This window comes from Scyliorhinus canicula, chromosome 3, assembly GCF_902713615.1.
Source record: "Scyliorhinus canicula chromosome 3, sScyCan1.1, whole genome shotgun sequence".
In the NCBI taxonomy this organism is placed as follows: Eukaryota; Metazoa; Chordata; class Chondrichthyes; order Carcharhiniformes; family Scyliorhinidae; genus Scyliorhinus; species Scyliorhinus canicula.
In genome coordinates, this window is record NC_052148.1 from 118,816,468 (window position 1) to 118,841,344 (window position 24,877).

The window sequence follows — 24,877 nt, forward strand, 5'->3', positions numbered from 1 at the left end:
TTATTTGTTCCAACTGGTCAAACGAGCTTAATTACGTTATCTCTGCAATAAAGTAACGTTTCCCATTCATTCCATTCTTTGACTTTTTGACCTCTCTGCTTTCACAGATGCGGGTCAGAACATTAAATAGTACCAAAGCCACACTCCCTATATTCCATCCCATAACCTTCTGACATCTTTGCTTTCACAGATGCCGGTCAGAACACACTCCCTTTATTCCATCCCTTGACCTGTTGACATCTCTTTCACAGAGCTTTTCAGAACTGTTATATTAACCCTATCAGCGAAGTTCCAAATGAAATCCACTTCTACAGTGGCGGATAAGGGGGGTAGGTATGTGATGGTTAGGGGCAGGCTACAAGGAGAGAAGGTGGTACTGGCTAGTGTGTATGCCCCAAATTGGGACGATGCGGGCTTTATGAGGCGTATGTTGGGACGGATCCCGGATCTGGAGGCGGGAGGTCTGATCATAGGGGGGGACTTTAATACGGTGTTGGATCCTTCACTGGATCGGTCCAGCTCTAGGACGGGTAGGAGGCCGGCGGCGGCCAAGGTACTGAGAGGGTTATGGACCAGATGGGTGGGGTGGATCCATGGAGGTTTGTAAGGCCGAGGGCACGCGAGTACTCTTTCTTCTCCCACGTACATAGGGTCTACTCTCGGATAGATTTCTTCGTGGTGAGTAGGGGACTGATTCCGAGAGTGGAGGAGGCCGAGTATTCGGCCATTGCAATCTCCGACCACGCTCCGCATTGGATAGAGTTGGAGATGGGAGAGGTGCGAGACCAACATCCGTTGTGGCGGTTGGATGTGGGGTTGTTGGCGGAGGAGGAGGTGTGTAGGAGGGTCCGGGCAAGTATTGAGGGGTACCTAGAGGTGAATGATACGGGGGAGGTTCAGGTGGGGATGGTCTGGGAAGCCCTGAAGGCAGTAATTCGTGGGGAGCTGATATCCATCCGGGCACACAGGGAGAGGAGCGAGAGGAGTGAGAGGGATAGACTGGTGGGAAAGATGCTGGAGGTGGACAGGAGGTATGCAGAGGCACCAGAGGAGGGACTGTTGGGGGAGAGGCGCAGCCTGCAGGCTAAATTTGATTTGCTGACCACTAGAAAGGCGGAGGCACAGCGGAGGAAGGCACAAGGGGCAGTGTAAGAACATGGTGAAAAGGCGAGTAGGATGCTGGCTCATCAGCTCCGTAAGTGGGATGCGGCTAAGGAGATTGCTGGAGTGAGAGACAAGAGTGGGAATGTGGTGCGGAAGGGGGTAGAGGTGAATGAGGTCTTCAAGGACTTTTACGGGGAACTGTACCGGTCGGAGCCAACGGGGGAGAGGGGGGGAATGAAGAGGTTCCTCGACGGGCTTTCTTTCCCGAAGGTGCAGGAGGAGAAGGTGGCGGGGCTGGGTGCGCCGATTGAGCTGGAGGAGCTAGTTAAGGGGATCGGGCAGATGCAGTCAGGGAAGGCACCGGGGCCGGATGGGTTCCGGTGGAATTTTATAAAAAGTTTGTGGACCTAGTGGGCCCCTTGCTGGTGCGGACACTCAACGAAGCGTGGGAAGGGGGGATTTTGCCCCCGACGATGTCACGGGCACTGATCTCGTTAATTTTAAAGAAGGTCAAGGACCCCCAGCAGTGTGGTTCATACAGGCCCATATCTCTCCTCAACGTGGATGCTAAGGTGCTGGCAAAAATCCTGGCCACCAGGATAGAGGGACTGTGTGCCAGGGGTTGTGCATGAGGACCAGACAGGTTTTGTGAAGGGAAGGCAGCTGAACACGAATGTGCGGAGATTGCTGAATGTCATTATGATGCCGGCGATTGAGGGGGAGGCAGAGATAGTGGTGGCGCTGGATGCGGAGAAGGCCTTCGATAGAGTGGAGTGGGGGTACCTATGGGAGGTGTTGGGGAGGTTTGGATTTGGTGAAGGGTTCATTAGATGGGTAAGGCTGCTATATGAGGCCCCGATGGCGTGCGTGGCCACGAATAGGAGGAGGTCGGAGTACTTCCGGCTTTACCGAGGGACCAGGCAGGGTTGCCCCTTGTCCCCCTTGTTGTTTGCACTGGCAATCGAGCCGCTGGCGATGGCATTGAGAGATTCAGAGAGGTGGAGAGGCTTGGTGCGAGGTGGAGAGGAACATAGGGTGTCGTTGTATGCCGACGACCTGTTACTGTATGTGGCGGACCCGGTGGGAGGGATGCCGGGAGTGATGGAGTTACTAGCCAAGTTTGGGACCTTCTCAGGTTATAAATTAAACTTAGGCAAGAGCGAGGTGTTTGTGGTGCACCCTGGAGACCAGGAGGAAGGAATTGGTAGGCTCCCGCTTAGGAGGGCAGGGGAGAGTTTTAGGTACCTGGGGGTGCAAGTGGCCAGGGACTGGGGGACTCTCCACAAGCATAACTTTACCAGACTGGTAGATCAGATGGAGGAGGAATTCAGGAGGTGGGACATGCTGCCATTGTCGTTGGCGGGGAGGGTGCAGTCCGTCAAAATGACAGTGCTTCCGAGGTTCTTGTTCCTTTTTCAGTGCCTGCCCATATTTATCCCCAGGGCCTTCTTTAGGAGAGTGACCGGCAGTATTCTGAGCTTTGTGTGGGCACATGGGACTCCGAGAGTGAGGAGGGTGTTCCTGGAGCGAGGAAGGGATAGAGGCGGGCTGGCGCTGCCCAACCTTCTGGGGTACTATTGGGCAGCCAATGTGTCAATGGTGCGTAAATGGGTGATGGAGGGGGGAGGGGCGGCGTGGAAAAGAATGGAGATGGCGTCATGTAGAGGTACGAGCCTGGGTGCCATGGTAACGGCACCGTTGCCGCTCTCCCCCAAGAGGTATACCACGAGCCCGGTGGTGGCGGCGACCCTAAGAATCTGGGGACAGTGGAGACGGCATCGGGGGGGAAACAGGGGGCTCGATGGAGGCTCCACTGGGTGGCAACCATCGGTTCATCCCGGGGAACACGGATGGGGGATTCAGGGGATGGCAAAGGGCGGGCATCAGCAAATTGAGGGACCTGTTTATTGGCGGGAGGTTTGCGGGCCTGGGGAACTGGAAGATAAATTTGGCCTTCCCCAGGGGAACATGTTCAGATACCTGCAGGTAAAGGCGTTTGCTAGGCGACAGGTAGAGGGATTCCCTTTGCTGCCCTCGCAGGGGACGATGGACAGAGTGCTTTCGGGGGTGTGGGTAGGAGAGGGGAAGGTGTCTGACATCTATAAGGTAATGCAGGAGGTGGAGGAGTCGTCAGTGGAGGAGCTGAAGGCTAAATGGGAGGAGGAACTCGGGGAGCAGATAGAGGACGGGACTTGGGCGGAGGCCTTGGAGAGAGTCAACTCTTCCTCCTCATGTGCGAGGCTTAGTCTCATCCAATTTAAGGTGCTGCACCGGGCCCACATGTCCGGGACTAGGATGAGTAGGTTCTTTGGGGGTGAGGACAGGTGCACCAGATGTTCGGGGAGTCCTGCGAACCACGCCCATATGTTCTGGGCATGCCCAGCACTGGAAGAATTCTGGAAGGGGGTGGCGGGGACGGTGTCGAGGGTGGTTGGATCCAGGGTCAAACTAGGGTGGGGACTCGCGATTTTTGGGGTTGGGGTGGAGCCGGGAGTGCAGGAGGCGAAAGAGGCCGGGGTCCTGGCTTTTGCGTCCCTAGTAGCCCGTCGAAGGATTCTGCTACAGTGGAAGGATGCGAGGCCCCCAAGCGTGGAGACCTGGATCAGTGACATGGCGGGATTTATAAAATTGGAAAAGGTCAAATTTGCCCTGAGAGGATCAACACAAGGGTTCTATAACGGTGGCAGCCTTTTCTGGACTTCCTGGCTCAGAGATAGGTAACGGGTCAATAGCAGCAGCAACCCGGGGGGAGGGGGGGGGGGGGGGGGGGGGGGGGGGTGCATTATTGTAGTTTTTATTCTGCAACTTTATAGTGTGTTAATTTGCGTTGTTGTTAAAATGCTGGGTTGTTCATGGGGATGGGGCGAATGTATATGATTGTTAATATTATTGTTATTTTCGGTATTTTACTAAGGTGCGTTATTGTTGTATAAAATCAAAATTTCTCAATAAAAATTATTAAAAAATAAATAAATAAATATTTTTATTCTTCTTTTTCACATTTTCATCCAAATTTACACCCGCCATCAAACATCAATGGTAACAAATACAATGTCAATCCCCTCGCCAACAATTCCTCCCTCCCACTAACCCCCAAACAACTCTCAACATTTTAACTACAAACATCAAAGAAAAGGATTCAGGAATCCAGCCATACATAGTCACCAACAACCTACACAGTCCAACCCCCCCATCCCCCCATTTCTTGAAAGTGCATAATAAACAAAGCCCATGAATTGTAGAACCCCTCCATCCTACCCTCAACTCAAACTTCACCTTTCGAGTGTTAAAACTCCAACAGATCCCCTGCTACACCAGGACATAGGGTGGAGAAACTGACCTCCACCTCAACAGGATCCGCCTTCAGGCAATCAGCAAGGCGAAGGCTAAAACATCTGCCTCCGCACCTGCTTCCAACCCCGGCCAATCCGGTACCCCGAATATGGCCTCCAGAGGACCTGACTCGAGCCTCACATCTCCCTCCAATACCCCTCCAGCTTTGGACAGGACCAAAGCATATGAACGTGGTTTGTGGGCCCTCCACCTCCACCCTCCCCCCGCAACATTCACAAACATCCTCTACCCCCTCAAACAGTCGGCTCCTCCTTGCCTTTGTGAGGTGCACCCGATAATACACCTTCAGCTGTATCAGCTCCAACTTCACACACAAGTTGAGGCGTTTACCCTCTGGAGCACTCACACCACAATCCCTCCTCCATGCTCTCTCCCAAACTTCCTCCCACTTTGCCTTAATCCCTTCCAGAAGTGTGGTCCCTTCTCCCAGAATCGCCCCAAAAATCGCCGACACCAGCCCTTCTCCATTCCCCCTGCCGTAAGCACCTCCTCCAACCGTGTGGAGGCCGGTGCCACCAGAAAGCTCTGTATCTCCTTCTTAGCGAAATCTCGGACCTGCATACACCAAAACATTTCCTCCTGTCTCAACCCATATTTTGCCCCCAGCTCCTTCAATCCTGCAAACCAGCCCCCTAGAAACAAATCCTTTAATGCATTGGCTCTCTTCTCCTCTCATCTCCGAAAACTCCTATCCCACTTCCCTGACTCAAATCTGTGATTTCCCCGAATCGGCATTTCCTTGACCCCGCCCCCAGCCTAAAGTGCTGGCACAACTGCCTCCAGATTTTCAATGTCACTACTACTACCGGACTTGAGTCAAGCTTCTTGAGTGTTTTGGAGCTGCACTCATCCAGGCAAGTGGAGAATATTCCATCACACTCCTGACTTGTGCCTTGTAGATGTAGGCTTTGGAGGGTCAGGAGGTGAATTACCCACCATAGGATTCCTAGTCTTTGACCTGCCAATGTGGCCACAGTGTTAATGTGACTAGTCCAGTTCAGCTTTTGATCAATGGCAACCCCCAGGATGTTGATCTACTACCTCCACATGGCCTGAGTGCTGGCCCATTAGCATGTCCTCAATTGCCCAGGACTGGCACAGCCATCCGGATCGTGGAACACCCGCCATTCAGTCCCAGTGTCAGAACTTAGTCTATAAAACGGAGAATCCAGCCCAACGTTCTCCGGTTGGAGATGGATTGCATCTGATTTGCGGTCACACTGGGTGCGCAAATCTGGAAGCAATGCACAATCCCTTGGCGCGCACATTTTGCATGGTGGGGATTGCGAAGGACTCCCTCTTGAATCCCACTATCAGAATGCCAAGCAGCCCGACAGTGAAATCATCCACCCCCACACAATTCCACCCCCCCCCCCCCCGCGACTTTCTGGGCCACCTCCCCCCACCCCCCCAGACAGTACAAGGTAACCCAACCCCGCCTACACCAAACTCCCCCATGAGGGAGACCCCCAACTACAGAGTACAGAGACCACCACTGGAGACCATCCGCTTAAGACGGCCCCCCCATTAAAAAGAGACCCCACAATTACAGAGACACCCCAATTACAGAGACACCCACCAGAGACCCCACATAAGAGAGACCCCTGCCTGGAAACCCACTACAAAGCTAGAGAGCAGTCCAAACAGAGATAGTGGAAAACAAATTACTGTTTTAAACACTCACCTGTGCAATACACATTCTGCTCAGAGCAGAGGAAGCAGCACCTGCAGATTCCTGGAAAGAGAAAAATAAGTCAGCTGGAAATTAAACCCCTCACAATCTATGATCTGCAAGCCTTTCATTCATATCTATGTGAAATTGCTTTAACTAGGCTGTGATTGACAGATTCCACCACACACCCAGCTGTCTGCATTGTTTAATTCATCTACCTTCCATGCTTCAGTAACTTTCAAGTACCCAACTGTGAAACTAACCACAATGTTTACAAACATCTATCTATGATTGACTATTCATGGACCACATCAAAAATGGTTAAGTGCTTTCTGAGGGGTCGTTCTGGTGGGGTGGAGAAATACTATTTGCAATGTGGGGTTGGGTGGACTTTGGGGGCAACTCCCGAAAAGTGTTACCACCTTGGCCTATTGTGAGGTGAACGCCATCAGGGCCACGTTTGTAAATACTGGCACCAATTCTTGCCCACATGACTCCCGGTACAGAGGACTGGAGAATCATGTGGGCTTGGAGAATATGCAGCTCGGCCTGTCAATAATATTGATGCTGCTGCCAGCGGGGGACCAGAACATCAGAACGGGTCCCCATCTTGTTTTTTTCAGCACTGGATTCTCCGCCACATTGGGAACTCCGCTACCTGTGGCGGGCAGCAGGGAATTCAGTCCAAGGCTGGATGATGACAAAGACTGGGACCTGAATATTCAAGGGCACATGACATTTAGGAAGAACAAGAAACTTGGAACATATCTGTGGGTAATTAAAGATGGCATTTGTTGAGGTAAAAACAATAGGCCAACCATTCAGAATCTGTGAGCTTCAAGTAAATAAAGATTTTAATTCAAACATATGCTGGGAGAGATATATCCTAGTTGATTTTCAGGATCTCTCTCTGATACAATCTGCGGGATTCTCCGGGCTTCCAAGCCAAAATCGCAATCGGCACGGGGTGGAGAAGCCCGTGATCGGTCCGACGGTGAACGCGATTCTCGGCACCAGAGAATCAGCGGCAGTTGCGTGCGTGGGGTTGACACGGCACCGGTCGGGGTGCCGTGAGAGTTGCCCGTGTGGCGATTCTCTGCGGTCGAACGGCCGAGTTCCCAGCGAGTTCCACCGAGTCCCGCTGGCGTGGTGCCATATGGTTTCACCCGCCAGGAGCTCGGCGTCGTGGCTGCGAGGCCCTTCCTGGTGGGAGCGTGGTGGGATCAGACTCCGGGGGGGGGGGGCCACCACGGATGGCCAGGCCTGTGATCGGGGCAACCGATCGGCAGGCATGCGCATTCCGAGGGCGGGGAGGCAAACTTCTTCTGCGCCGGGCCGCGGTAGGACTCCACCATGTTGCGTGGGGGCCGCCGCGAAAACGGCAGCCGCGTGCATACATGACTCGTTGTCGGCCGCTGCATGCATGCGCGGCCCGCGGCCTGAAGTGCTGGGGCCAGTATCAGCAGCCGGAGCTGCGTGAAGCACTCCGTCGGCGAGCTGGCCCCATGTGGGTTGCAGAATCGCTGGGCCAAGAAACCTGTTGAAGCCGGCATGAAACACTCCGGTGTTTAAGCCGGCGTCGACACTTTGCTGCAATTTTGGAGAATCCTGGCCAATATCTGCAGCACAAGTTTATCATATTGCACTACATTGTTTGGTACAACCTTCAATTATTTTAAGATATACAGCACATCTTCTAATCAATGAACTGGTAAATAATCCTGTGCAGATGTTCCTTTTATCTCAACTTTCACCCTGGAATTTGTTAGTGTTTCAGGTCTATCAGCACCTCCCTGTATATTCTATTACTGCCCTAACATCGGTTACCTCCGCCTGCGAAGGTCATTGAATTTTACATCGTGTATTCTTAGCTAGTTTCCCACCGGACTAGCTACATATCCCATCATGTTTACTGTATGGGCGAGATTTCCCAACGTGCTTAAAAGAGTTGTCATGATTCCATTTGTCTATTCTGAAGATATTAATGTATGTTTTAATATCAACAAATATGAACAATTTCAGTTATCCCACTTCACATTGGTACAAGAGAGAGAGTGAAAAGTGATAAATCTAAGACTAGTGTTTTGAACTTAAATAAGGGCAGTTATGAGGGCATGAAGACAGAGCTGGCTAAACTGAACTGGCAAGTTAGGTTAAGGGATAAATCAGTATAGAATGCAGTGGTAGACATTTAAAGAGATATTTCATAATAATCAGAAAAGATGCATTCCAGAGAGAAATAGTCGAAGGGAAGGAGACACTATCTGTGGCAAACTAAAGAAGTTAAAGATAATAAGTGGAATCTCCTTCCCGCCAGCCCCTTTTCCGGGCGAGGCGCACCCCTGCTGGCAGCAGGATCCTCTATTCCTGCAGCCAGGCAATGGGGTTTCCCATTGTGGCCACCCTACACCATTGGGAAACACTTGGGCGTGGGTACACTGCCGGCGGAGCGGAGGATTCCGTAAGCGGAGAATCCCTCTACACATCAAATTGACAGAAAAACAGAAAATTCTACAAAGCTGAGTCGCAGGTCAAAAGATTGGATGGAATATAAAGATCAGCAAAAGAGATTAACAAGGAGGGAGAAATTACAAGAGAAAGCTAGCTAGAAATATAGAAACAGATAGTAAGAGTTTCTAAAGGTGTTTAAAATGAAAAGAGTAAGTAAGGTGAGTGTTGGTCCTGTAGAGAGAGAGTCAGGGGAATTAATAATGGAAAGTAAGGACGTGGTGGAGGGATTGAACAGATATTTTGCATTTGTCCTCACTGTGGAGGATAGAAATAACATCCCGGAAATAATTGTGAATTTGGAGGTGAAAGGAAGGGAGGAAATCAAAACATTACAACTACCAGGGAAAGGGTACAGAGACAATTATTAGAACTAAAAGCTGACAGGTCCCCAGAGATGGATGGACTTCAGCCTTGGTGTATATATTGTTTTTTTCCCAATGTTCCCTAGATTCTGGAAAGGTACCATCAGATCAAAATATAATAAATGTGACTCTTCTATTCAAGAAAGAAGGGAGACAGAAAGCAGGAAATTAGTTTAACATCTGTCATAGGAGATTTTCTGGCATCTATTATTCAGGAGGTAATAGCAGGGCATTGGGAAATTCTCAATTCAATCAGGCAAAGTCAACATGGTTTTGTGAAAGAGAAATCATATTTTACTAATTTTTGGAGTTCTTCTGAGGAAGTAACAAGCAACGTGAATGTGCTATACTCAAATTTGCATGAGGCATTTGACAAGGTGCCACATCAAAGGTTAGTATACAAAATAAGAGCTCATGGTGTAAGGGGTAACATATGAGCATGGGTAGAGAATTGATTAATGAACAGGAAACAGAGTAGGCATAAATTTTGGGTTGGCAAGTTGTGATGAATGGAGTGTCACAGGGATCAGTGCTGGAGCCTCAACTAATTACAATTTATATCAATGACTTGGATGAAGGTATGGTTGCTAAACTTACTGATGGCACAAAGATAGGGAAGAAAGTAGGTTGTGCAGATGTCATCAAGGGCTGGATTCTCTGCAGCCCCGTGCTGAACGCGATTTTGGCGTGGGGGCGGAGAATGGCCGTTTACGAGGAAATCGGGACCGGCGCCGCTGAAGCAATTCTCCAGTCCCCGGAGAATTGCTCGGGAATCGCTCGTGCACGATCTACGCAGCGCGGCTAGGGGGCCCAGTGACCCGAGCCCCTCCTCTGCGATTCTCTCGCAAAACTGACCGAATTCCTGATGGTTCCAATACACGTATCGGTCGTTGGGAACCTCGGGTGGTGGCTGCGGACTCAGTCCGTGGCAGCCCCGGGTGGGGGCTCAAACACTGGGGGGGGCGACTCATGGATGGCCAGGGGAGAGATCGGACGAACGGACCTGCAGGCGTGTGCGACCTTTGGGTGGGGGGCTACATTTTGGATGACGGTCCGTGGACTGAGTCCGCCATCGTGCATGGGGCGGCCGCTGAAGGCCGCCGCCGTGCGCATGCGCGGACTCCCGACCGGAAGTGCAGGGCCCCATATCCACAGCCAGAGCTGCGAGGAGCACTCAGGGGCTCTGCCAGCCCCTCCAAGATGGGAGAATTGCTCAGGACTTTCTTAACGTAAGTCAAGGGTGAAACACAGGGCTTTTACGCTGGCTTGGGGACATAACCCCATTTTTGGAGAATCCAGCCCAAGGAGTCTGCAAAGGAGCATAGAGTGAGTGGGCAAAAAATTGGCAGATGCTATGTAAGATGGGGAAATGTGAACATGTTCACTTTGGCAAGGAGAATAGAAAAGCAGCATGTTACTTAAATGGAGAGAGATTGTAGAACCCTGAGACACAGATATATTTGGTTGGCCTGGTACATGAATCACGAGATTAGTATACAGGAGGCAAATGGATTGTTGTAATTTATTGCAAGGGGATTGGAATATAGAAGTTGAGATCTTTTGCATCAGTTGTACATAGCAATTGTGAGGTCACATCTAGAGTACTATGTACAGTTTCTTCTTAGTTAAGAAGGGATATTAAAGCTTTGTAAGTTGTTCAGACAAGGTTCATGCAGCTGATACCAGGGATGGAGGGTTATCTTATGATGAAAGGTTGGACAGGCTGGGCCTGAATCTATTGGAGTATAGAAGATTGAAAAGTGACCTTAATGAACATATGAAACATATCCTGAGCGAACATGTCAGAGAGGATGCCGAAATCCCTTGTGGATCTGTTGTGGGAGAATCTAGAACTAGTTTACTAGTAAGGGGTCTCCCATTGAAGACTGAGATGAGAGGATGTTTTTCTCTCTCAGTAAGTCATGAATGTTTGAAACTCTTTCCCAGGGAGCGATCAGTCCAGGATCAGTTAATATTTTTGAGGTAGACTGATTCTTGACTAAACATGAGTCAAAGGTTATTGGGGGTAGTTGAAATGTGGAGCTGAGGTCACACTCTGATCAAATCAGCCATGAAATTATTAAATATTGGACCAGGCTCGAGGGCTTACTCCTCCTAATTTGTGTGCTTATAAGCATGGTGTACAGTATATTTCATCATATATTTTGAGGATAACTAATAAAAACATGGAATGCTAATTTAGATTCATTACGTCTTACGATAATTGCTTTGTAAAATCAAAGAAAGTTGTAAGCAAGTCTGATTACAGCCTCTCAACACTTCTAGTCTTATTCCCTGCATTGACATGATGCCTACATATGTGACAAAGTTAAGTTCTTGGAAAGCTGGGTATAAGTATAGAGTAAGCATGAACTTGTTTGTTGCTGCTAAGATGCCCCTTGGATGTTTTGTAGTCTTACGATTACTGTCATGTAATAGCCTGCCAGTTTTACTGTGGTTTTATTAAATGTTTGCTGCTGTTTTTCCTGTTTTCATGCTATGTACTGATTATTATGTGCTGGCTTATACCCACAGTGTGCGCCATCATTTGCTATTGACACATTTTTCTATGTCTCACATAGACCATTCCTGCTGTTTTATTTATTTTTTGCTTTGGCTGCTAAATGGATGGATATCTATTTTGCCACGTACATACAGTTGCCTCGCTGTTGAAAGTGAGAGTGTTTTTATTTGTGTGAATTCTGCTGCTGTCATTAATCAATATCTGATGTTAATGTTTCCAGATTGCACTGTTGATCACAGTGAGCTCTTCATTGTCAGTTTTATCAACTACATTGTAGATTTTCCATAGGGCTGCGGAGCCTCGTGCAGCGATCACAGTGCTCATTTAGTTCAAGCTGAGTTAACATTACGTCACTTCATTCGTTCAGTTCAAGAAAAAATTTCCACTCTTTCTGAGGCATGTGCCTTGCATTTGAGTGATCACCCAATGCGACAAGGTGGAACATCTAGTAGCTTAAATACAAACGTAAGTAGTCAAGCAAAACATAAGTGATCACGAGGGAGGCGGTGGCGTTGTGGTATTGCCGCTGAACTTGTAATCCAGGAACCCAGGGTAATGATCTAGAGACCCGGGTTTGAATCCCACCACAGCAGATGGTGGAATTTAAACTCATAAAATATCTGGAATTAGAAGTCTAATGATGACCATGAAACCATTGTCGATTGTCGTAAAAACCCATCTGGTTCATTAATGTCCTTTAGGGAAGAAATCTGTCATTCTTACTTGCTCTGGACTGGCCTGCACGTGACACCAGACCTCCAGACCCTCTGAAATTGCCCAGCAAGCCACTCAATTGTATTCAACCGCTACAAAAACACAAAAAAGGAATAAAACCGATCATCCGGCATCATCCTAGGCACCGATACGACAAACCCAGCCCCATCGACCCTGCAAAATCCTCCTTAATAACATCTGGGGGCTTATGTCAAAGTTGGGGCAGCTGTCTCACAGACTATTCAAGCAACAGCCTGACAGACATACTGACAAAATCATACCTTACAGAAATGTCCCAAGCACCATTATCATCATGACATGCCACATCCTCACACAATCTTTCATCTCATCCATGTCCATACTTCAGAAAGGCATGAATCTCACTTTCCCAAAGGCTATTATAAATCAGATGATTGTGATATAATTTCACTGCAAGACACACAGTTACGTAATCGTACAGTATAGGTTGCAGAGTAAGCTGATGTTTGCCATACTGGACATTAAGGGAAGCAAGAGCATGAAGGATCAGGGAGAAGTGAAGCCATCGGGTTTCTTCAAGCCCACACTATCCCCTGCTTTTATGTCTTATTCCCCTTCTCGCTTATTCGCACAAAATCATTATTATTCACATTGCTGTGAATTCAAATTGCATTTGAAGATTTCTTTTGGAACCAACATTCCAATTCATTTTTTTTTATATCTTGAAGGCCTGAACGAGCAACTTTCCAACATTGCCAGCAGTTCAACAGAAGACATGCAGCGTTCTGTGTCCCTCACACCAACGTTAACAAAGAACAGTGCAGCTACACACATCCCAGAGAATGCAGTTAGTGAACATAAGGAGATAGTACTGGGTGAGCCAGATTGCACAGGTGAGGAGGTAAAAACAATGGGAAAGGAATTTGCTATGGAGATACCTATATAACTGCCGTGAGTGATAGTCGTATTTCTTGAAATGCAGTGGTTTGGGAAAATTGGGAACAGCTTTAGGTGCTTGATGTTCTTCAGGAAAGAAGGGGATGAAACCCATGGTCTGACTGGTGAACAAACCATCGATCTAATACACATGCGGACTATGCTTTAGATTTTGTGAGTGCTCATTGTATATTTTACGCAGAAGTGGCCTTATGAAGGCTTTGCTATTTTAGTCAAGAAAACAGTGTAACATTGGGAATAAGGAAGTATAGTTAAAGATTTCTGTGGATTGCTGAGAGGGAGTAAAAAAGTTTTCAACAAAAGTGGAAACATGGCCAGAGTTTCTAAATTTCTATAAGTTGAATTTGAAATCTATTACCTCAAAAAAGTATAAAAGAAGAAATGTAGCACAATAAAATATGGGCCACATCTCAAGAGCGAATCCACGAAACAAGAAAAAAGATCTTAACTGCTGTGAGAATACACCTGGCAATCACGTAAATCCACAACACACACAGAATCATAACAATCAATAACTGTGAATATAGATTTTCTTAATTTGATAATTGCATTACACAGGGATTGTGCGAGCATTGTTCACAATACTTTTATTAATTTGGTTGTTAGAATTGGTTTGTAAAAATCAGATGATGTCAAGTTAAGGTCCTTATTTGCTTGCTGCAGTTAAACTGCATGAACGCTGATGTGTCGCTGAGGTAACTACAGCAGTCCTTCTCATTTTAAAATATACAATTAGCTCAAAGGAATAAGTGCAATAATTTCCTCCATGGTTCTACAGATAGGTCACCTTCATCCAGATCTGCTGAACTTAGCCACGAGAGACTTATCACCCCTGAAGAGGACTACAATGAGATGCAAGATGACATTAAACCCTTCGGTAAGGCGTAATCTAACAATCAACCACATTTTTTGGATTTGTTTATTGTCATGTGTAGCGAGGAACAGTGAAAAGTATTTTACTGCAAGCAGCTCAAACATTTCATTTAGTACCTGAAAAGAAAATACGTAATAGGGCAACACAAGGTACACAATGTAAATACATAGACACCGGCATCGGGTGAAGCGTACAGGAGTGTAGAATTAATCAGATCAGTCCATAAGAGGATCGTTTAGGAGTCTGGTAGCAGTGGGAAGAAGCTGTTTTTGAATCTGTTCGTTCGTGTTCTCAGACTACTGCCTGGAAACCAAAGTACAAGGGTGCGATTCTCCCAAATGGAGCCCAGGTGTTCGTGCCGTCGTGAACGCCGCCGCTCCAGCCTCCCTTCCCGGCAGCAAATGGACGCTGCGCTAACCCACGCATGCGCGGGGGACTTCTTTAGAGTGCCGGCCCCGACTCAACATGGCGTCGGTATTCAGGGGCCGGCCGCACAGGAAAGTAGGCCCGGGGCGGCAGAGGCCGGCCTGCCGATCCGTGGACCCTGATCGTGGGCCAGACCCCATCGGAGGCCCCCCCTCCCGGGGCAGAGCCCCCCTCCCCCACAGGCCGCCCCCTGACCGTTTGCGCAGAGTTCCCACCGACAGTGCAGGCGGGACTCTGTCGTATCCGCGCGGCCGCTCGGCCCAAAAGGGCCGGAGAATCACTGGCACTGTCGATTCCAGCGGCCCGCGGCCGGCGCCGCGCCAACTGCACCGCCGCAAATGGCACCAATTCTCCGCACCTCGGAGAATCGCGTGCCGGCGTCGGGGCATCGTGGCGCGGTTGCGGTCCGCGTGCGGTTCAGAGAATCGCCCCCAAGGTGTGGGCCAGACTCTCATAGAACATAGAACATAGAACAGTACAGCACAGAACAGGCCGTTCGGCCCTCAATGTTGTGCCGATCATGATCACCCTACTCAAACCCACGTATCCACCCTATACCTTTAACCTTACATTTATTAGGACACTACGGGCAATTTAGCATGGCCAATCCACCTAACCCGCACATCTTTGGACTGTGGGAGGAAACCGGAGCACCCGGAGGAAACCCACGCACACAGGGGGAGGACGTGCAGACTCCACACAGACAGTGACCCAGCCGAGAATCGAACCTGGGACCCTGGAGCTGTGAAGCATTTATGCTAACCACCATGCTACCCTGCTGCCCAGCTGTTGTCAGGTCCTCTGGAGTATATGTTGTGAACTGGAAGGTTTCATTGTGCTGGACAGTTGACTGAGGTTTATCAGAAATTAGACTCGAGGAAACTTGAGCCACATGAGGAATAAACTGTTCCTTTAACTATGTCAACCTCAACTTAATCAGCTGGCTAGTTGGCAGACTCTTCTGATGGGCCTTCCAGTAATTAAAATCCATTCCAGTGTCTTTTTAATTCAGGGAGATGAATCCCTGTGAGTGAATTAAAGGGCGCATTCCATATAGTGGCATTGATGCACTGGTTGAGCATGTGTCATTTGAAAAGCTTAACTGGTTTTGTTTACGGACTTCATGCCAATTCTCATCTCCCTGTTTTTTGCACATCAAGGCTGAGTTTGCCCTGGCAGTGGACATTAATCTTTGTAGGGAGTGAATGGTGGACACTTTGGTTGTGCATGTAGAATTCTGACAGCTGATCCCCACAACTGCTCCCCGGTGGAAGGGAAACACATACATTTATAGGGTACATTTCACACATATATAAATATATATATAAAATATATATATTTTAAAATATATACATTGGTGGTGGAGTTGGAGGTAGGGAGGTCATTAAGATGGGTGGTGGTACACATGAACCCTCTCGACTTTCTGCTACCACCAGAATTAAATGCTTAGCAGGAAAGCCAATTGTTGAACCCATCCACCAAGTGAGGCCCTTAAGTAACAAATAAATGATCAAATAGGTCTGGTGCCATGTAAGGACAGGTAAAACAGTGTTGACTGCTTGTCACTTCTGTGATGGGTGTGGGGTATTTCCTCAATCAATGCATTTGGTGCCTGATCAGGACGGGAGTGGGTGGGGGGAAAGACACGCCAACTAAGAGACAAACCCTGACATTGCTTCTAATAACCCCTCCCCACCTCCATATTAGCTACCTGTGACCTGGATCCTCCATGATCCTGAGACTTCCGGGGGTGTTCTTTCAGTAGCAGCCATAGCCTCCTCCGCGGCAATACCTAACGCAAGAGCTGCTGGCCCTTGATTGGCTCTCAGCTCACAGTGGAGTCTTGATTCTAAGGGGATGTCCATCAATGACCTGCCGAATTGGCTTTATGGTTTGTGGGGAGGAAGGGGTTCCCCAAAACAGGCAGCATGGGTCTCTCACCAGTTCTCCAGCTGGCAGGCAAGAACCCCGACACCTTAACAAGATTCTGTCCACCATCCTTTACAACGAGTGCAATCAGGCCTCTGTCTATATCAACCAAGACCCGTCAGTTTTTTCTTCCGGGTGATGAAGAGGGATGATGCATTTTATTGTTGCAATATTTCTTGCATGGATTTTTTAAAAATCTGACCCTCATAATGTATTTTTGTATGTGCCAATCTGCAGGTAATTATGAAGAAGTTGAGCAACAAAAAGAAAAAAATAAGGTCAGACTATAATAATTGGGCCATATTTCGTACTTGATGCCAAATATAAACAATTTGCTTTATCTCTGAAACTTCAACGTTGGTAACTAAAAACATGGAAAATCCAAAGACTATTTATCAAAATATAAAGAGCATGAGGATCACTAAAGAAAGAATAGGGCCTATTAATGACCAAAAGGGTGAGAATGGAGGCAGAAGGTGTTGGTATGGTTCTATTCACCCAAAAAGGAAGGATAACACAGATATTACAAACAGGGCGGACTAGTGCGATATATTAGACAAAATTAACAAGAGTGAGAGGGAAAATATTAAGAAGCTTCATATCTTTGAAAGTGGTTAAGTCCCCAGTTCTATTTTTAATTCTTTGTATAGGGGTGCCCTTTAAAAAAGGACCCCCGATCTTTTAAAACCTCTTTTAAAACCGAAGTTGCTGGTAGGGCAAGCTCATTCAGAGCCTGCCCCTTCAGCGAGATGTAGTGGCTCCCTAACAATACGGCAGAGGAAGCTGCTGTTGGGGCCGACAGCTTCCACACTTTTTTTCATCCGCTGCCAAAATTGAGAGAATTCCACCCTCGGCGGTTCATTGCTTGAGTACTGAATCAAGTTTAGATCACTGCACCATGCCACATCATTATCATGTCAGAAAAGACGTGATTACATTAGGGAGGGACAGAGGAGATTTACTAGGATGCAGCCGGGACTAGAGAATTTTAATGATGAGGCATGATTGAAACAAAGGAGGCTGAAAGAAGACTTACTTGATGTATAAAAAATTAGGAAGTGTCTAGATAGTCTGGATAGAAAGGCATTGGGTGACGGGAACACAGCCAAGGGGCATAGTAATTTAGGCTGAATGTTAGGAGGTTTAGAGGTGTTTTGAATTAATATGTGGGAATCTGGACTAACAGGCAGTCAAGGGCAGGTAGATCCTTTCTCACGAGGCAGCTATTGTTGTCAGGATATCTCTGATACCTAAAGTGGGCCGGAACAGGAAGGACTCCTGCACCTGGTCTACCTGACAGTTTTCTCATATTGTGGAGAGCCCAACTGTCACTGAAGGGTGACCAGTTCACACAAAGTGCGTGCCTCTTGCCAAGGTTGTGGGCTTTCTTCTCCTACAAAGAAAATTAGCTTAGTGATAGAAACTGGGTGGTATGGACAAGATGAGCTGAATGGCCTGTTTCCATGCTGTTAAACATCTATAACTCTATGACTCTAAGAATTATGAATGTTACAAATTGTGTTGATGAGAAAAGGACAACATTTGTAAAAGGTAACTGTGAGATATGGGTACAAAAGGTAGGGTGAGTATGGGTGATGGCTGGTCAAATTGGGTTCTTAGGTGCCTGCAGAGAGATGAAAGGGTAGAGTGTGAGGTGAGTTGAGGAGCGTTGAGCAGAAGAATGCTGGAGAAGTCAGAATATAGGACTTAGCACCTGAAATTATAATGCCACACACCTTCTCTCATCCCCAGGAGGCCCTTGGGTGCAGTATCTCCTTGTTGGAGGGTTCACAGTTCTGTTACTGACTTCCTTGGCCACTTGCATCCATACCTAATATACTGGAGGGACTGACCTCTTCCTCCTGACCTTAGGCAGGGTCACCTCACTGCAGTCCTTCAGATCCTGCAGCAGTACCTCTCGGTAAGAGTAGAAGACCAGGAGTACAGCCTTCCCAGGCTTCCTCTTCAATCCTCTGCCTGCCACAGTTCCAGGCATTTGAGTGCAGTGAATCATTGCAACCTGTACCAAGGTCCATCATTTGACAGAGCCAGTGCATCAGCCTGTCTGCTCTCCCTGATTAGTCAGAGAATCTGCAGGTGGAAAGCTAACACCAAGTCTGAGTAAAGACCACAACAAAGCCGGATCCTTCACTATTCAGGTCAGTCATGCTAATGATGACCAGGGACTAATACCCCAGAGTTTAATGCCCCACCCCAGAGTTTAGTTTAAAGGTAGGGGGATGTTATTTGATTAGGCTGGAAGGTGCGGGCCTCCCTTCCATCCCTCTAATTAAGTCTGGATCAGGGAGACTTGTGAGCAGCCTTCCTACCTGGAGACCAATTGAGGCCCTTAACTGGGCAATTAGTGCTCACTTAAGGGCCTTAGCCTGCTGCCTGTATTCAACCAGCAGTAAGCAAGGGACTCCTCATTGGAGACTTGCCAACCAATTGTATCCTTTTATACTGTAGCATAAATTGCTGTGATTGTTTGAAATTTAGCATTCTTGCAAACCGTGCATCTGTGACCTACCTCATGCAATTGTGCTGCTGACTGGGAAATGCCACACAGACCACCCGTGCAGTCCTGAAATGATCTGCAGGCTTAAAAGTTCAGAGCAGCAGTAACTTTCAGAGCCACAGGCACTTGGTGACTTCCCAGCACATGTGGTGCTAACTCTTGCATCACCTGGCACAGGCGGTCAACTGTCCCCCGGAGGGCAAAACCTTCTCCAGCTCTGGACCTCTGACACCTGGAGTGAGGAAGTTCTATGTCGGAACATTCATGGCTGGCAGTGTCTCCCCCGAGGCGCTGCCATCTGATGCCCTGCTCCCGGAAGATCAATGGGCCCTGTCTCCTCCTCTTCAGGCGCTGCTCCTGACCGCGTGCAGCAGCATGTCAAGGAGGATACGTCAAGTGCTTCACCATACCAGCCACAGGACCCCTTTAAACCTAGGAGCTCACAGACATGAAGGACAGCTAAAGCCTGAGAGTGATACCCCCCCGGATGCCGACACGGAATCTCCCACTTGAAACCATTTAATGATTCAGACTCCACCACACTATGGGGCAGCAAGTTCCACAAATTCACCATCCTCTGCGAGAAGTAGTGCCTCCTCATCTCAGGTTTAAATCTACCGCCTCTCAACCTGTATATGTGACCTCTTATTCTAGATTGTCCCACAGGGGAAACATTTGGTCTAGGTTTATTTTATCAATCCCTTTTAGTGTTTTATATATCTCGGCCAGATCCCCCTTCATGCTTCTAGATTTCAGCAAGTATAAGCCCAAACTGTTTAACCTCTCCTCATAAGTCAACCCCATCACCCCCGGAATCAATCTGATGAACCTCCTCTGAACTGCCACCGCATACTTCCTCAAATAAGGAGACCAAAACTGGACACAATACTCCAGATGGTCTCACCAACACCCTATACAATTATAACTACACTTCACTGATTGTATACTCCAGTCCTTTTGCAATAAACAGCAACATTCTATTTGCCTTTCTTATTACATTTAGTACCTGCAGGCAGACTTTCTGCGATTCACGAACAAAGACACCCAGATCCCTCTGCCCAGATGCATTTGATTCTGCTTTCCATTTAGATAATAATTTGCCTGACTATTTTTTCAGCAAAAATGGATAAACTCACACTTATCCACATTAAACTCCTCTGCCAAATTTTGGCCCAATCTCCTAGCCTAACTATAGGTCTGTAAAATCTGTATCTCCTGTTCCCTTCCTGCTTTCACACCTATTTTAGTATCATCCACAAATTTTGATATGTTACACTCTATCCCTACTTGCAGATCGGTTATATAGATTGTAAACTGTTGAAATCCAGAGACTGAACCCCGTGGCACCCTGCTGGTTACAGTTCACCAACCAGAGAAGGACCCATTTAACCCGACCCTCTGCTTTCTGTCAGTCAGCCAATCCTCAATCCAATCTAGTATTCTACCCCTAAACCCCTGTAATCTCACCTTCTGGATCAATATTTTATGCGGCATCTTGTCAAATGCCTTCTGGAAGTTGTGATATACCATATCCACAGATTCTCCATTGTCCATCTTGCTGGTTACGTCCCAAGTTTGTCAAGCATGACTTACCCTTCATAAAAACATGCTGACAATGTGGATTGAGCTTTGTCTTTCCAAATGTTCAATCATCTCCTCCTTAATGGTTGATTCTGGCAATTTCCCCACCACAGAGGTTAAGCCATCCGGTCTCTAATTTCCTATTTTTTGTGCAACTCTCCCTTTTTGAATAGGGGCTTCACATTAGCGTATTTCCAATTCACCGGGACCTTTCCAGAATTCAATGAATTTTGAAATATCATAACCAATGCATCCACTATCTGCTGCCTTTAATACCCTAGGGTGCAGGCCATCAGGTCCCAGAGACTTATCTGCCTTTAGTCCCATTAGTTTATTCAATACCTTCTCCTTCGTGATGTTTAGTGCACTAAATTATTCTGCATTAACTGCAGTTCTTGGAATTCTTTTAGTATCCTCTACCATAAAGTCAGGGGCAAAATATTGATTCAGCGCCTCCACCATTTGTATTCCCCATTAATATCTCACCAGTAACGTCCTCTAAAGGGCTAACATTTACTTTAACTATTCTCTTCCTGTTTATATACTTATAGAAGCTCTTGGTATCAGTGTTTATGTTTTCTGCTAGTTTCCTTTAGCATTGTTGCTTCACGGCACCAGGGTCCCAGGTTCGATTGTCGGCTTGGGTCACTGTCTGTGCGGAGTCTGCACACTCTCCCTGTGTCTGCGTGGGTTTCCTCCCGATGCTCCGGTTTCCTCCCACAAGTTCCGAAAGACATGCTGTGGGGTGAATTGGACATTCTGAATTCTCCCTCCGGATGCTCCGGTTTCCTCCCACAAGTCCAGAAAGAAGTGCTGTGAGGTGAATTGGACATTCTGAATTCTCCCTCAGTGTACCCGAACAGGACAGGCTTACCACTAGCTTTCGCAGTATGTTATGCCTTAGTGTTTGCCTAGACTTCCTTGTTTAGCCATGGAATGTTTTATCCCTTTTACAATTTCTCTTCCTCTCAGGAATATACTTTAATTGAGAGGCATTTAATACCTCCCTGAACATCCGCCATTGTTCCTCAACTGTTCTACCCTCAATTAACTATGCCCAGTCTACTTGGGCCAACTCTTTCCTCAGGCCTGTATAATGATCTCTGCCCAACTCTAAAACTCTAGTTTGGCACTCTGTCCTCTCTCGCACAATCTGAATTTGAAATTCTAACATGCTGTGATCACTCCTTCCAAGAGGATCCTTAACGAAAATACTATTTATCAACCCTTCTTTGTTACATAATACTAAATCTAAAATAGCTTACTCCCTGGTTGGCTCCATAACATTTTGCTCTAAGAAACAATCCCTCATGCATTCTATGAAACCTCCCTCGAGGCCACCCTTGCCAATTTGATTAATCCAGTCAATATGCATATTAAAATCACCCATGGTTACTGCTGTGCCCTTCTCACAAGCCCATATTATTCCTTGGTTTCTTCTATGCCCTACTTTGGAAGTATTGCTCGGGGGCCTCTAAATTGCTCCTTCCAAGGAGTTTTTTCTCTTGTTTTTTATTTTCACCCAGATCTATTCTTAGCCCCAAGATAATTTCTCAATACAGCTTTGATGTCATCTTTATCCAATAAAGCAACTGCACCTCCTGTTCCATCCTGTCTATCCTTTTGGAATACTGAATATCCTTAGACATTCAACTCCCAGTCCCGGTCCTCCTGCAACCATGTTTCAGTCATCCCCACCAAATCATACCCATTTCTCACTATTTGTGCCATCAGCTCATTGACCTTATGCCAAATGCTACTGAGTATTTAGTGAAGGGGGAAGTCGAGGCTGGAGGGCTCACTAATAATGTATTTAAATGAGGTTTTCATCCTTCTCATTGCACCTCGGGCATGGAAAATGGGAAAATGCGATCTTCCCAGAGAGAACAGCGTTTCCCGAATCGCTGGGGTGGGGGTGGGGGTGGGGGGGGGGGGGGGGGGGGGGTGGTGAATCCTGCACCTGCCGGCCACCAAATTCTCCGGCGCCGGAGATTCGGCGGGGGTGGGAATCGCGCCGCGCTTGTCGGTGGCTGCTCGCTGCGGCGCCCCCCCGGCGATTCTCCGCCCCGCTGTGTGCCGAAGTCCCGCTCGTTCTATGCAGGTCCCGCCGGCATAAATTGGACTAGGTCCCTTACCGGCGGGATCTGCCAGTGCGGGTGAGCTCTGGGGTCCTGGGGTGGGGGGGGGGGGGGGGGGGGTGGGGTGGGTGCGGGGGGGCGATCTGGCCCCGGGGGGGGGGGCATGATCGGGGCTCACCAATCTGCGGGCGGGCCTGTGTCGTGGGGGCACTCTTTTCCTACTCGCTGGCCATGTGGTCCTCCGCGATGGATGGCGTGAAGGTGAACCCCCCCTGCGCATGTGCGGGGATGACATCAGCAGCCGCGGACCCGTGCCGGCGGGCGTAATCCCTTTGACCCGGCTGGCGCGGCGCCAAAGGCCTTACATGCTGGCCGGCGGGGCGCAAACCACTCTGGTGCCGGCCTAGCCCCTGTAGGTGCGGAGGATTATGCACCTTTGGGGCGGCCTAACGCCGGAGTGGTACACGCCACTCCGTCCCGCCATGACCCCTCATCCTGCCGGATAGGGGAGAATCCCACCCATTGTGTTCCTGACAAAGCTGGAATGTAATTTTTATTTCTGTTATGACCAGAATTCCAATGTTCATTAGGTGGTAGAGGAAATATTACTTGTCCTTTCTAGCAAGTTCTTTAACTATTCATAAACAATATTCAGCCCTGACTGAGGAACCATACAGCACAACATTTGAAAAGAGAGAATGCCTAATTATGCTATTTTACATTGGTGAAATTGTCTCCTTTTATTATAAAATGAAAATTATTTGAGGTTTGCCAAGAAAAATCTTTTATTCGGTGATGAAAGAGAGTAGAACAGAATGAAGCATAGAAATAATCAAATCTTTTTGTTATTCATTTAGAGGATGTGGATGGCGCTGGTTAGGCCAGCGTTTATTGCTTATTACTAATTGCCCTTTAGAAGGTAGTGGTGAGCTGCCATCTTGAACCATTGCAGTCCATGCAGTGTAGATACATCGACAATGCTTTGAAGAAGAAAGTGCCAGGGTTTTGACCCAGCAACAGTGAAGGAACAGTGATATATTTCCAAGTCAGGGTGGTGAGTGACTTGGAGGGGAACTTCCAGGTGGTGGTGTTCCCATGTGCTGCTTCAATTGTCCTTCTAGACAGGAGTAGTCGTGGGTTTGGAAGGTGCTGCTGATGGAGCCTTGGTGAGTAGTTGCAGTGCATCTTGTAGATGGTACACACGGCTGTTACTGTTCATCAATGGCGGAGTGAGTGAAGGTTTGTGGAAGTGGGCTGCTTTGTCCTGGACGGTGTTAACCTTCTCAAGTGTTGATGATGCTCGTCCAGACAAGCGGAGAGCATTCCATCACACTCCTGATTGTGCCTTGTAGATGGTGGACAGCCTGTGGGGAGTCAGGAAGTGAGTTACTCGTTGCAGGATTCCTAGTCTCTGCCCTGCTCTTGTCGCCATGGTATTTTTATGGCCAGTCCAGATCAGCTTCTGGGCAATGGTAACCCCCAGAATGTTGATAGTGAGGACAATAGATGATAGACAGAATGGTTGTGTCAATGTAAATTACAATATATCTTCATGCTCTGAACAAAATTGACCAAATTGGACACTGATCTATAAAATAAAAAGATGTGCTTGGCCAGGGAGTTCAAAATCTCACGTATGCACCCCGTGAATGACCAAAAAGGAGTAAAATTAACAAAACTGTTGACACAGTTCAATCTACATTTCAACATGGGGTGATTTGTTAACTATACTGATTGAACAGGTTTCATTTAGTATTTTTTACTCCAACTGTGAGAATAATAAAATCATATTAATATGTGAGAGTGTCTCAAAACCTCGAAGGATAATTTGAAACACTGGTTAATGGTATATTTGTTTGGAATAATGTGAGGAACAATGTCCAAGCCAGCGAGGAACCAGTCCAGTTGTTGTGCAGACAATTAACACAGAATATTTATTAAAGTTTAACAAAACACACCAAAGAACTAATATACATTATGACACTTAAGTATATAAATAACTATACACGTGTTGCATCTGAAGTTACCTCTTATTCCCTGTTATATACCCATGTTCCCTGAACTCACTGAGACATCCTTTTCCCAAGCAATGTCCAATTTTAGTAACTCTATAGCTCAAATCCGGTTAATAATTATTACACAATATCACTTAGGTGACCAAGTCCCGGAAAATGTCTCTTCCTGGTTCAGCGAAAGAACAAAGCTGTGTCTTTTAGAGGAGAATATCTACAATATGCAGTGACTCTAAATGTTAGAGGAAATAGGCTTCCTTGGCTTGGATCACAGCTGGAACT

The 24,877-nt window shown here is 47.5% G+C and overlaps 1 protein-coding gene across 2 annotated transcripts in view; it reads left to right on the top strand.

The window, feature by feature from the left end:
• Window positions 1–24,877, top strand: part of LOC119963724 — a 181,302-nt gene that overhangs the window by 123,204 nt on the left and 33,221 nt on the right. Inside the window, exons 14-16 of one of the 2 annotated variants that reach the window (XM_038793033.1) lie at window positions 12,949–13,113; window positions 13,956–14,054; window positions 16,644–16,684. In XM_038793033.1, coding sequence (XP_038648961.1) covers window positions 12,949–13,113; window positions 13,956–14,054; window positions 16,644–16,684 — 305 coding nt within the window. The remainder of the gene's footprint in view (window positions 1–12,948; window positions 13,114–13,955; window positions 14,055–16,643; window positions 16,685–24,877) is intronic. The other variant, XR_005460140.1, reaches the window with a different exon arrangement.